The 15,166-nt window shown below is 32.4% G+C and overlaps 1 protein-coding gene across 2 annotated transcripts in view; it reads right to left on the bottom strand.

Moving 5' to 3' along the window:
- LOC126892745 (venom dipeptidyl peptidase 4) overlaps positions 1-4,525 on the bottom strand; it is a 66,617-nt gene extending 62,092 nt beyond the window's left edge. The window contains exon 1 of one of the 2 annotated variants that reach the window (XM_050662398.1): positions 4,444-4,525. In XM_050662398.1, the coding sequence (XP_050518355.1) occupies positions 4,444-4,500 (57 nt within the window). In that variant the 5' untranslated portion in view covers positions 4,501-4,525. Of the gene's footprint in view, positions 1-4,186 lie in introns of both variants that reach the window. The other variant, XM_050662400.1, reaches the window with a different exon arrangement.
- Positions 4,526-15,166: the final 10,641 nt, after the last annotated feature.

Here is a 15,166-nt window from a genome sequence, read left to right as displayed (position 1 = left end):
GATCTCTGTCTCCGGTCATTTCTTTTAACTCACGCATAGGTCATTTGCATATTCCTGTAATTTGATCGATCCATCTTGTTGGGGATCTTCCTCCTGATCTTCGGCCTTCCACCTTTCCTTGTATAATGAGTCTTTTCTGTGTTTGGTCTCATAACATGTCCAAAGCATTTTAATTGTTGGAGATGGACTTTACTGGAGAGTCGTTGGCTAATTTTTAGCTCTCTTAAAATAGAAATATTTGTTCTATGGTCGGTCCAAGGAATTCGTAGCATTCGTCTCCAACAGAACATTTCAGTGGCGTCTATCTTTCTTCTTTCCGAATTTCTCAGGGTCCAAGATTCACATCCGTAGGTCAGTGTATTGGGAATATTAAGCAGTTGATCATCCTCATCTTTAACGCTCTTGAAATTTGACAGTCCTTCCATATTCCCAGGCAACCAAGAGACGTCATATAACGTCGAGGAAACGTCAGTTTTTAGTTGAATATACACACGTGGTCGAACATTACGTCATATAGAAGTCTTTTGTAGGTGATTTTAAATACGTAGGATTAATGACGTTAAAATACGTTTAAAAAACCTTTTCATTTCAGACAGCCAATTCTGACGTCACGAAATTGGGAGGAGCTTAAAAGTTACAAAACAAAGGTTAAAAGGTTATGTTTCATGTTTGTCTCGTCGTTTCATTTAATTGTTTATCGTCGTATTTTGCCTATTTTCGATTCATTTGGATTTTGTTAGCTGTTCTTTTGTGTATGTTTTAACTTTTGTTTGTCATTTGTGAACTTTATAAACTTATCACAATGCAAAGTGATAATTTAAGGAAATTATTATTGGAAACTTCAGATGTTGGATAAAGGTAGGCGAAACAATTTGTATTTACTGTTCATTTTCCCCTGATATTTATCAATAATGATGAATTTTGCAAGCAATAACATTATTTCTTTTATTGTTTTAGATATTCATTGAATCTGAAAATAGTTGGAATTTAGATCCATATATAATTCAGTCATCAGAATTGGATTTTACAGTAAAGTGCATTCCACCAATTACTATTATAGATATTTATACATATTTGGTGGAGTCTCCTGTCTCACAGTTACTACTCTAAGTAGCAGATGAAACCATACACAAGCCTTCAGGCACATAAAAGCCTTCACAACTGGATTTGTTTTGAAACTTGGAGTAAAAATTGTTAATGATTTTTATATTATTGTTGGAAAGGTATGCCTTTATTTTATTTATTCACCATTAAGAAATATATGGATAACAGTATTAATGTCTTTTGGATAAATTGGTTTTAAATATTAGATTTATTTACGTTTATATATCTGTATGAAAGCAGACATATTTTCGTCCTAATTTATAAACTGTGTAACTCCATAATTCTCTGAAAATGAGTTATTACTGCCATGTGTTTGAAAAACTGCCTACTTCTCGTTTCAAAAAGGATGCAGATGCATATTTTTACCAGATGAGTAAATAGTGACATGTTCGTATACACCGTATCTCCCTTGCGGCAAATTTAGTACGAAAAATATACAACTCCCCAGTTTGTCATACCACACGACTGACCTCACTGTTTAGAAAGTGATATTTTCAAGAAAAATTTGGTGGTAAGTTATATTAAATACTGATTAAACAATATACCTACAAATGTTAGTGATATGTGTATCTATAAAATATTCCATTTTAGCATCCTATCTTTTAAAATGTAGTAGTATTCACATTAGTCATATTTAGAGAAATAGTTTTTTGTGTCTCCTGTAAAATTTGGATAAATGGAGTTACGCAGTTTACAGATTAGGTCGATGGCATGTAATTGCTATGATAGAAAAGAGAATAAGTCATGATTGTTTGTTCTAAAATTATATTATATGAATGTTTGATTTTAAATAAAATATTCTCAATCATTGTAAAGAACGCAAATACTCTAATAAAAATAAATTTTTGTAGTTGAAGCATTCCCACAAAGATAAAATATTTTTTTTTAGGTGAAGCATTCCCAAAAAGCTAATGCTAAACCACTCGATGCTTGGGCGATAGCCAGTTCTGATGGCATAGCAAATGTACATTGTATGTGTATAGCCGGTAATAGTGAAGTCTGCAGCCATATTGCAGCAATATTATTTACAGATGATTATGCCCACAGCAAGACAGAAGAACCCAATGCATGTACAGATGTTACAGCTATGTACATGGTTTGGAGATAGCAATATATGCATTATCTGATGAAAAACTAATGAGTTTTGAAACTGTTCGGTCAGAGTGCTTGTTGCGCTCTCTAAACGAACTGAGATATGAGACGGCTTTGGCTTCGTGTTGCAGGGATATGAAAATGGTTATTCATTTTTAATAATTATAATGTACTTTTTCATCATGAGTATTTATGTATTAGTCTTTTAAGTGTGTATTTATTGTGTTAATTACTAGCAACGTATAACAATAATAAAGATATGCCTATGTATTTGTATCGTTTAAAGTATGAGTATTTTTTTTGAAACTTTTATTTAGCAATATATTACTTATACACATTCTAACATTAAGCAACTTTGGGGCTCGAAGTAAAAAATTGACTTTAGATCAGTCCAATGACTGGACCTCTAGTACGGAAAAAACATGACATGTTTGTCACAAACCATAGGGCGTCTATTATAGGGCTTTTCATTCAGTCATTTGTTTCGAGCTTCTGCCATGTGTCACATAATGTTAAGATATCTACGTCGTAAGTTATTGGTATAAAATAACAATGATACAAACCAAAGACGTATGACGCAGATATATTAATATTATGTGTACACATGACAGGAGCTCGAAATAAATGACAATCGATGAAAAGCCCTATAGAGCGTAACACTAGATTTTAATCTCATTATGAATAGGTTGGATTTTGCTGCTGTATCACATAGGTCCAGACCATTTTGAGTATTGTATGTATACCAACAGTTTGTTACAGTAGTTCTTCTTGACAACTATTTGAGGTTATGTTTTTTTGTTTTTGATGATTAGTTTCTGTTAATGAAGTAATTAATTATGTGTTATTGAGTTTAATTAAATTAATTTTTAGCCTTCTAAGATTGCTTCTAAGAAAACTACAATTGTTTAAACAATATTTCACAAACAATAATAAAATTAGTTTAATTTTTGTGGAATTAAAATATTAAAATACAACAAAATATAGAGTAAGAAAATAATATATTAGATAAAGATTGGAAGAAATTTTGGTGGAAATCAACTTGTGTGAATCGAACACCGCTGTCCTGCGCGGAGCACCAATAATTAATGTTTATTTAAAAAAGTCCTGACACCTTGATAGTTAATCGATTATAATTTTGCAAATTGAAAATTAAAGGTACTGTACACTTCTATACACAAAAAAAATTTCAACTTGCTATCTGCTTTATTTTCAGTGTTGTAACATTTAAAAAAATGAATTTTTTTTGCGAAAGCTGGATTGCAAAATTTATTTTGCAAAATCTATTGAACCGATCTTAATGAAATTTACAGTACTGATTTACTATATCATAAAGTTTTTCTGGGTGAAATATTAAGGTCCTAAGTGTAACATAAATGGTTGAAAAACGTAAAATGCGAATACTTGTTTTTGTATGGTTTTTTCGCAATTATTGCTATTTCGCAACAAGGGTGACTATTTTTTAAATTTTTAACCAATTCTATATTGTAGGAAATTTAATTACGCAACTTTTATGCTAGTGCAACTTTTGTCGGAAATGAATACTTACTTAATTACGCAACTTTTATGTCAGTACATCTTTTCTCGGAAATGAATAATTTTGAAGATATAATCAAAAACGAAGAAAAAAATCGAATTTTTACTCCATTTTTTGACATTTTGATTATTTAAACAATGTTCCTGACCTTCTTGAGAGGGAAGATAACTCAAATATTATTATTTGAGTTATTTTCAAGCCATTTCTGCAAAAAAAATAGAGTCACCTCTCAACGTCCATCTCAAAACAGATGGGCCCTGGACTAGCTCCATTGTCAGAATGTGCTAGAATTTCAGAAGATAGAGAGAACTGGAAAAATCAGCTAATAGCTTCATGATATCATGATACCTGATGCAGCTTTGTCTAAAGAATTTTCTTTAATTAATTGTCTTTCAGTTGTCGGCTGATAAAAGAAATATTTAAAAATCCTTATATACATATTATTAAAATCCTTACCTTATAAACATTTAGGCACACCATTTTGTTACCGGTCGCAAACACAGCACTTTTCAACACTTATTCTTGTCTCTTCTTAAAATCCTTTGAATTTACTAGATACACATGTCACAACTGAGTAAATGCTCGATATTTAAGTGCTGTAAAAATATCGGTGCAGAAAAATCACACGAAGATAAAATCCGAACCGTATTTACATACTTTTATTTCACTAAGTACTATCACTACATTATATATAACAATCAATTAATACTTACTAATAAAAATAAAACTTTCTTTCTATGACGATAACGCACAGGAAAAACCAAAAACATAATTTTGGACTTGATTATAGTTTGACCTTAGTTGACATGGTAAACATATCAACAAAAAGTACCCAGAGACTGATAACAATAAACATTTGTTTAAATACTAACACATTATCCATTATTCTAACTTAGAACTCGCGAGTAGTGGTTTGAGGTTTTGCAAATGTGAAAGTAGATATATAGGATGGCCCATTATTATTGCACTATACATGATATACATCGATTAACAAGGTGCACACAATTCATGTAAACAAAACTTGTTAGATAAACAATTTTTTTTATTTAATGGCATAGACATTAGTCATTCAGCCAGTTGCAATAAAGAATAATATACAATCCTATCCCTAATACAAAATTAAACAGAATCAATATACTAATACAATAAATGACACAATACAATAATAATACAATAAAAACAATGATGGATTTCTGATAAAGTGATATAACATTTATGATAAAAAGGATGCAAATCTGAACATAAATCATAAAAAATTTCACTCCCGCGTACAAATCTTATAGGACTGTGTGTGTGTGTATCTGACAAGAAATCTATAATGATATTATTGTATATTTGTTGTGAGCCTGTAGCCAACAGAGACTGGATATTGAATGGTGCATGCATATTAAGTTTAATTAAATTTTTATAGAGAGAGTTTGAATGCTGTTGAAACTTAGTAGGAGCATTCAAAAAAGATATGATCAAGATCACCCTGTTTTCCGCAATGTTTGCAATTATTATCTTCAATCACATTTATTTTATATTAATGACTTGGATAGCAAGCATGCCCAAAACGTAGTACATAAACAATTTATTTCATTAAAAATTACATTAGTTCTTTGTTTTTATTCTTGTTTAGTACAGAAAATAACAAACGGGATAAAAAAAGGTACATCTCAAAAATCAACAACACACTTGTATTGAATGGCACACAAACACTACTGGAACTATACTTGAGAAATCTATCTTTATGATGAACTCTGAGAAGATTAACACAATTATACCATCTGTAGAGAGTAAAATGTCCCAGATATTAATAGGGACTTAATATGGTTTACTGATGGATATACAACTGCGCAATGAACTGTATCATGGTAGTGATATGTGCCGGAAGTAAAATGAGCCTCCGTTCGGATTTCCGGGTGAGGACTATCTCAGGGGGAACACCATTGCATGTTAGAAAAATCAGGATAGGGTCGTGGAATCTTGGTAGTCTTACAGGTAATAGTCTGGAGTTAGTGGATGCGCTCAAACGAAGAAGAGTTCAAATTGCTTGCATTCAAGAAACTAGGTGGAAAGGACAAAGGGCAAAAGAACTAGGTGAAGGATACAATTTGTGGCATGCAGTTGGTATACTTGCTGATAGTGAAATGAAAGACAACGTAGTGGAAGTTGTAAGAACGAGTGATAGAATGATGTCAGTGAAATTTGCAATTGATAAAGAGGTATTGAATGTTGTGTGTGTGTGTGTATGATCCTCAAACATGTCTGGTTGAGAATGAAAGAAGAGCTTTCTATGACCAATTAGGAGACATCCTGAGTGATATTCCGTCATAGGAGAAAGTTATAATAGGAGGTGATTTCAATGCACATGGGGGCCAAGCCAAGGCAGGATACGAAGCAATACATGGGGGATTAGGCTTTGGAACTACAAATGAAGCTGGATATGATATGCTTGAATTAGCAACAGCACTAGATATGGCGATTGTTAACATATTCTTTAAAAAGAGATAAACTCAACTTATTACGTACAAAAGTGGACAACATCAATCCCAAATAGACTATTTCATGATAAGGAAAGAAGACATACGTGAATGCAAGGACTGCAAGGTAATAGTTAGTGAGACAGTAAGCCAACAACATAAGCTGCTTGTTCTGGACATCGAAGTAAAAAGTGAAACTAAACCAAAATATCGAAGAGGACCACAAAAAATCAAGTGGTGGATGGTAAATGATGAGAGAGAAGGTCTATTCAGGAAAAGAATAGTAGAGAAAATATGATAGAGCATGAAAGGAAGCCCTACTACAATTTGGAGAAAAATGGCCAGTAGTATTAGAGAGACTGCTATTGAAATACTAGGGAAAACGTAAGGAAAAAAGTTTGAGGATAAAGAGACTTGGTGGTGGTCAAACGAAGTTCAAGGAAAAATAAAAGAGAAGGAAAAATTATATAAAAAGTGGCAAGAAACCAGATCCAACACAGATCTTCAAAACTACATGGTCGCGAAAAAGGAAGCGAAAGTAGCAGTAGCAAAAGCTAAAGCAGAAGCGTATTCAAACCTATACGATCAACTTGATACAAGGGAAGGCGAAACGAAGATACTTATATAAAATAGCCAAACAGAGAGCAAAGAAAGCAAAAGATTTTAATCAGATTAGATGTATCCGAGATGAAAATAATAAAATACTAGTTCACGAAAAGGATGTCAAAAAGAGATGGAGAAAGTACTTTGACAGCTTATTAAATGAAGAATTTGACAGACAGCCTGTGAAGCAAACGGAGACAGTAGCAGCAATGGTCACCAAAATAACAAACGAGGAAGTGGCTCAATCGTTTCAAAAAATAAAGAAAGGAAAAGCGGTAGGACCAGATGATATTCCTGGGGAAGTATGGAAAGCATTGGGAGAGACAGGAATAAGTTGGCTAGCAGGTTTATTTAATAGAATTATGGAAGTTGGACAAATGCCAGACGAATGGAGAAGCAGTATACTAGTACCTGTCTACAAAAACAAGGGAGATATACAGCAGTGTACAAACTCGGAATGGGACGTTTCGATGCCGCCGGTTCATCGCCGGCCGTTTCGATGCCGCCGGTTCATCGCCAGTCCATTTAATCACCGTCATATCTCGCATTTCCTAGAATTCCTAATTAATACTAAAAATAACTAATAATTGTAACTGTCGAAAATTCGGAAATATATCAGATAGCGATTAATTGATTGGCGATGAATCGGCCGGCATCGGCATCGAACTGGCGGCATCGAAACGGCGGCGATGAAACGTCCTAGACCCGTACAAACTACAGGGCTATAAAACTGCTTAGCCACACCATGAAAATATGGGAGATAGACGGATACGTGAAGAGACCGACATATCCGAGAATCAATTTGGCTTTATGCAGGGCAGATCAACAACAGACAGCAGTTGATGGAAAAATACAGGAGTAAAGAAACAAACGCTCATATGGTATTCATTGATCTTGAGTAAGCATATGATAGAGTTCCTCGAGAGATTCTGTGGTGCGCACTCAATAAGAAAGGAGTCCCTGGTGCATATGTAAAGATTGTGAGGGATATGTATGAGGGAGTAATGACCAGTGTTAGGACAGGTGTGGGAGAGACTGATAAATTTCATGTAAAAGTAGGATTGCATCAAGGCTCGGTGCTTAGTCCGTATTTATTCTCATTAGTTTTGGACCAGATAACAGCGAAACTACAGGGTAACATTCCATGGTGCTTAATGTATGCTGATGATGTCGTGTTAGTAGGAAATAGTGAAAGAGACTTAGAACAAAAACTGAAACAGTGGACACGAGCTCTGGAGGAAAAAGGTTTAAAACTTAGCAGGACAAAGACAGAGTATTTGGAATGTTCATTTAAAGATGGAGTTACTACAAATAAAATGGTATTTTTGGATGGTGAACTGATTGTAAAAAGCAAAAGTTTTAAGTACCTGGGATCGGTATTACAGAATAATGGAGAAATAGATGGAGATGCATGCAGTAGAATTAGGGCTGGATGGATGAAGTGTAAGGAAGCGAGTGGTGTGTTGTGTGACAGAAAAGTTCCAATGAAGCTGAAAGGAAAATTCTATAAAACAGCCATAAGACCGGTTATGATGTACGGAACTGAATGTTGGGCAGTGAAAAAGAAAGAGGAACAACGAATGCATTTGGCGGGAGATGAGAATGCTTAGATGGATGAGTAGAGTGACAAGAAAGGATAAAATTAAAAATGAGTATATTAGGGGAAGTCTAGGTGTGGCATGCACCAATTGATGCCAAAATGAGAGAGCATAGGTTGAGATGGTTTGGTCATGTTCAACGTCGAGACGTTAATTATCCAATACGAAGAGTAGCTGAAGTGCAGATTCCTGGAAGGAGTAGGAGAGGAAGACCAAAGAAGACCTGGGGGGAGTCGATAAGGCAGGACATGTTGGTAAAGGGGATTAATATTGATATGACCCAAGATAGAATTGTGTGAAGAAATGCAATTAGGGAAGCCGACCCCGCATAGGGATAAGGAAAAGAGAATGATGAAATGATGATGAATGTACTGTATCATGGTACTTTTTACAGCTTAGGTCGATATACAACTGTATTCCAGGCTGCAGTTCTTGACTATGATGAAATCATAGATCGAGACCCTAAAGCTAAGAGAAGATAGCCAAATAGCTATTCTGGTAGTAAAGAACCCACTCACGAAATGAAAACTGTTAAGTAACTGCAAATATCTCCTTAACAATCTAGCCAAATAAAATAGTGTTTTTGGTGTGGGTGCCGGATCATAAAGAGGTGCATGGGAATAAACGAGCAGATATGTTGGCAAAACAAGGCTCGTGAGAAACTTACAAAGGCTCAGAACCGTTCTGTGGCATCACTAAAGATACTACGAACAACGAGGTTCAGAAATGGCTCAGAAAAACGAGGTTCATCAAAAGAAATGTAGAGCAACTCAAGGGCAAATCCAGACTAAAAAAATCAAGAATATTGATTAAAATCTCTAAATCTCTAACAATTTGATGTACCTCAATAAACGAGAGATCAAAACTGTTACTAAAATGGTGACTGGACATTGCCGTTTAAGAAACCACCTATACAAACTAGATAAGGATGAACCATGGTGCAGAAAGTGCGAAATGGAAAAATATACTGTCATACACATACTATGCCATTGCAATGTGCAAATGTGCAAATGATGTAAGGCAGGGATTCACTGGTCAACTGAGATTTGAACCGTACCAATAAGAGAACTTTTGGCCTTCTTTGAGGCCACAGAACTTATTAGAGTTTAAGGAAAAAAACAAAGTATGGTACAAAAAGATCGTAAGACCTGGTAAAGGCGTTACTACTAAGTACCAGAAACTAATGAGTCTCGCCTGATTTAAGAAGAAGAAGAAAAAACTAAAATTATGATTCTGGACTTGATTACAGTTTGACCTTAGTTGATATGGTAAAAATATCAACAAAAAGTACCAGAGACTGATAACAATTAACGTTTTTTTAAATGAGTAGGTATATTACTAACACATTACCCATTATTCTTGCTTAGAACTTGCGAGTAGTGGTTTGTGGTTTTGCAAATGTGAAAATAGATATATAGGGTGACCCATTATTATTGCACTGTACAGCATGTACCTACATCTATTAACAAGGTGCAGGTAGTTCAAATAAACGACTAAACAAGCAGCTCAAACTTGCTGTTTTAAAAACAGACCTTACAGACCAGGGCGCATCTGTAAAAATATTAGTACATTTGGATGTTGAGAGGTGACTCAGATTTTTTGCAGAAATTGTTTGAAAATAACTCATATAATAACATTTGAGTTATCCTCCCACTCAAAAAGGTACTGAATATTGTCTAAATTATCAAAATGTCAAAAATGAAGGAAAAATTCGATTTTTTTTTTTCGTTTTTTTTTATTATAACTTTAAAAGTATTCATTTATGAGAAAAGTTGCGCTGATATAAAAGTTGCGTAATTAAATTTCATACAACATAGGATTAGTTAAAAATTTTAAAAATTGTCACCCTTGTTGCAAAATAGCAATAATTGCGAAAAAACCATAAAAAACAAGTATTCGCATTTTACGTTTTTCAACCATGTATGCCATACTTAGGACCCTCATTTTTTACCCATAAAAACTCTATGATATAATAAAACAATACTGTAAATTTCATTAAGATCGATTTAATAGATTTTGCAAAATAAATTTTGCAATAAAAATTGCAAAAAAATTCATTTTTTTAAAATGTTACAGCCCAGATAGCATGTAAACTTGTGGCAAGTTTGATTCTTCTTTGATTTTAAATTGCTGCGTCAAATATAACGAGGCAAGTTTGTGTCAAGTTTGCTGCAATATTGTTATCACAAAGATGATGATTCAAGTTTGTAGCAACTTAGCTGCAAGCGTACAGTTGCAAAGCCACGTCACGCGTGCCATCTATTTGGTTGATTTACACGTTACGGTCGGCTCGGTTCGGTCTCGTTCGTTACCCTGACTGATGTCATGCCCACGAAAACGAGAGTGTTGCCACCGGTGGTATATTTCCCTTTCTGCGAGAATATTCAACATAAAAGGGAAAAAGTTAACTTGTAAGGGAATCTTTGCTCCAGTCCAAATTGTAAAATATTTATTAAAATCAAAATATTTGAAAATAATTCAACATATTTTCACAGATTTTTTTAAATAGGAGCATAGGAGGGAATTTTATCATAAAAGTGGGAATTTTTAAGGTACGTTGAGGGAAAAAGCTTACTCGACAGCTGGCAACACGGGAAAAGTAACCTGCCATCCTGCCAAGCGGTGATAATTTGTGGTTAGGTATATCCTATCCTATGTTGATATTATTTTTTTGATTTTTAACAGCATTTACCGTACAATTTTCCGAGATTATTACTTTAATTACTAAGCTGAAGCTTGTTTTCTTCAGTTTTTCATAGACCCACCTGCATGTGGTGATTAGGTACAGATTGGTATTCTTTTTACTTTGGTGAAATTGAGGTAAGTTTTTTTATGTTTTTCGTAGCTTCTAACTGTATTTACATACATACTATCTAAAATAAACATATTAATTATAACATAATATTATTTATAAATAAGTGTTAGGTTTTATTGTAAAATTGTTATTTTAACATGTTTTTATCTCTTTTAATAGCAAATATTAATTGTGTTCACACAGCAAGACTTTATAACAATTTCTTTTATTTGTTTCAGAGCTGAGACAAAACTGAGTATCGGAACCCACATAACAATGATGTTCGCATCATGTTCTAAGCATATCCTACCAACATTCGTCGAAGTATATCCTTTTTAGTATATGCGTAGTACAAGCATAGCATGTACCATAAAAAACATTCTAAATTTCATGTTCTTTGCATGTGCCTCAAAGAATATTCTTGCACCGAATATACTGAGCACATTCGGGTACGTAGTATCTCGGAATGTTCGTAAAAGTTTATTCTTAGAATATACCTTAATCGAATATTCTTAGTATATGCGTAAGTATATGCAAAAGTATATGCTTAACACATACTTGTATATACTTTTAAAATATCTTAAAAAGAATATACTGTATGTACCTATAGGAAGAAGAATAATGTTAGCCTATAGATTATCAACTTCGCGTTAAGAATAATTAATCAAATTTATGTATTTTGGTAGGTACTAGTGAACTATCTAATTCATTTTTTTTAACCGTTTTAATTGTATGGTAAAAAGTTTAAAACTTAATTCTATTGAAGAAAAATGAGAAATTCTCGTTTCGTTTTCAGTTGAAATGAATATACCATTTTGATTTGAGTTTATACCATAAGTATTTTTACCTATAATTTTCGGGAATCCGGAAACGGCCATTCATTGTCATTCTGACCCTTGCAGTGCATTTTATACCTGCACAAGGGAAGGGGGTAGGTAACAAAAGAGCAAAATATGAAAATAGTTTCCAGTACAGTTATGCATTTATGTCTACGCTGTAAGGTAGGACCAAGTATTTCTAGCTACAAGGACTAAAACATTTTTAAGAACATAAAAAGCAGTTTGAAAATAATAAATTGATATTGGTACTTCAATATTTCCTAAATACCTAGTAAGTAAAAGTATGTATAATGTATATAGATACCTATAAATTTGAGTAATTTACATACATATTATATATATTTGGCTATTATATAATTATATAAGCAGCATTTTTATTTTGATGTGCACATAATAACTAAATATAACTTATATTTTATATATAGGCTACTTACCCATATAATATTTATTATACATAGGTACCTATATAACTAACTAAAGTTTATATATTTTATACTTACTTTTTACGTAATATTGTAGAATGTAATAACTACATTCTCATATGCAATTAGAATATGTAAATATAATATATTAGTAGAACCAAAGAATACTTAGTATTCTTTGGTAGAACCTATAGGATGAGATTGGGTGATGTTGAAAACATACTTCTGCGAAATACAGCACATCCTTGGAATATTCTTCCCATATACTAAAAATATGTGCGATAGTACATTCTAAGTATATACATAGAAGGTATATAGCACTTCCTTGGAATATTCTTCCCATATACGAAAAATATGTGCGATAGTACATTCTAAGTATATAACTAGAAGGTATATAGCACTTCCTTGGAATATTCTTCCCATATACTAAAAATATGTGCGATAGTACATTCTAAGTATATAAATAGAAGGTTTATAGCACCTCCTTAGAATCTTCTAAAAAGTATGTTCTTGGTATATACTGAAAAGAAGTGCGGTAGTACATTCTAAGTATATACATAGAACGTTTAAGTACTGTAATGTAGTATATACTCAGTATATGCTCTGCACATTCGCAATGGTAATTACGCATATTCTAAGTATATACTTTTTCTGAAAAGTATGTTCTATGAATCTACTAAGAACATGAAATTGTTATGTGGGAATCTGAAGCTAGCGGGTTTGATGTAAGTTCCAATAAATAATTTTAGACAATAGATTGTATTTTAGTTGAGTGATTACTGAATAAATAGTTATACAAAATGGTATTGTATTTTTTATTCACATTTTTTTATTCAAATTGTGACTATAGTATGTCAAAACAAACCTTGAACAAGTTTGTATCAAGTTTGAAAAAACAAACTTCATGTAAGTTTGTCACACTCCAACCAGCAAGTTTGATTTAAACTTGCTGCAAGCTTGCAAAGCTGCCATGGCAAACCTGCTGCAAGCTTTCATGTTTGATGTATCAAACTTGTTGCAAGTTTGAAACAAGTTTATATTGCTATCTGGGAGGACTGAAAATAAAGCAAAAAGCAATTTGATTTTTTTTTTACATATAGAAGAATACTGTACCTTTTATTAGCAATTTGCAAAATTAAAATCGGTTAACTACCAGGGCGTCAGGAATTTTTTTAAATAAACATTCATTTTTGGTGCTACGCGCAGGATAGCTGTGTTCGATTCACACAAGTTGATTGCCACCAAAATTTCTTCCAATCTTTATCTAATATATTATTTTCTTGCTCTATATTTTGTTGTATTTTAATATGTTAATTTCACAAAAATCAAACTAATTTGATTATTGTTTGTGAAATATTGTTTAAACAATTGCATATGTTTAAAAATAATAAACTTTTATTCTCTAAGTTAAAATATACGAACAAAGAAAGTTTTTGCTATAAAAAGTATTATGTCAAAGGTAGAGTATCTGTTTTTATTGTGCAATAAACAAATTTATTTATTTATATATAAATGTACTAAAAATTAAAATGTATCAATCAGTATCAAAGGTCATTGGAATGCCCAATCAGACCAAAAGTATCCGCTGTCATGCGCGTAGCACCAAAAATTATTGTTTATTTAAAAAAAAATTCCTGACGCTGTGGTAGTTAACCGATTTTAATTTTGCGAATTGCAAATGAAAGGTACAATATTCTTCTATATGCAAAGAAAATTAAACTTGCTGTCTGCTTTATTTTCAGTCCTACAAAATTTTGAAAAAATTAATTTTTTTGCGAAAGCTGGATTGCAAAATTTATTTTGCAAAATCTATTGACCCGATCTTAATGGAATATACAGTATTGTTTTTATATTATATTATATAGTTTTTCTGGATGAAATATGAAGGTAGGTACTAAGTGTAGCATAAATGGTTGAAAAGCGTAAAATACGAATACTTGTTTTTTATTTATGGTTTTTTCGCAATTATTGCTATTTTGCAACAAGGGTGACAATTTTTAAAATTTTTAACTATTCCTATGTTGTAGGAAATTTAATTACGCAACTTTTATTTCAGTGCAACTTTTCTCGTAAATGAATACTTTTAAAGTTATAATCAAAAAACCAATAAAAATATCGAATTTTTCCTTAATTTTTTGACATTTTTTGACAATGTTCCGGACCTTTTTGTGTGGGAGGATATCTCAAATATTATTTATTATATGACTTATTTTCAAGCAATTTTTCCAAAAAAATGTAAGTCACCTCTCAATATCCAAAATGTACTAATATTTTTACAGATGCGCCCTGGTCTAGTATGTATTTTATTAACTACTAAAAACCCTTTTCCAAAAATCTTTGAGGAATTCCAAATCCTTTTGATTTTTAATATTTAAAGGTTTCTGTTAAACGTATTAGATTTTAGTAACGTCAGGCAGCAAAAGATGTCGCCATGAGTTCAACATTAGATTTAAACATCCAATAACACTTTCTACAGAACGTATAAGGAAAGGAAATAAACTGCTCGACATAATTCTATATAAACTGCTCAACATAATTTAATAAATGTTTTTTAATTTTTGTATATTTTTTGAAAAATAAATTTAGTTGATAGGTACATGCACAAAAAAACTTACATTCGTAAACAAATCTTCATCTATTTATCTTGATTTTAGAGGCTGCTCAACGGCGGCCATTTTAGTTTTCCTTTCCAAACCTGGAAAATACCATTGTCTA

Source organism: Diabrotica virgifera, chromosome 9 (genome assembly GCF_917563875.1).
Source record: "Diabrotica virgifera virgifera chromosome 9, PGI_DIABVI_V3a".
NCBI lineage: Eukaryota > Metazoa > Arthropoda > Insecta > Coleoptera > Chrysomelidae > Diabrotica > Diabrotica virgifera.
This window is presented reverse-complemented; position numbering and strand designations above follow the sequence as displayed.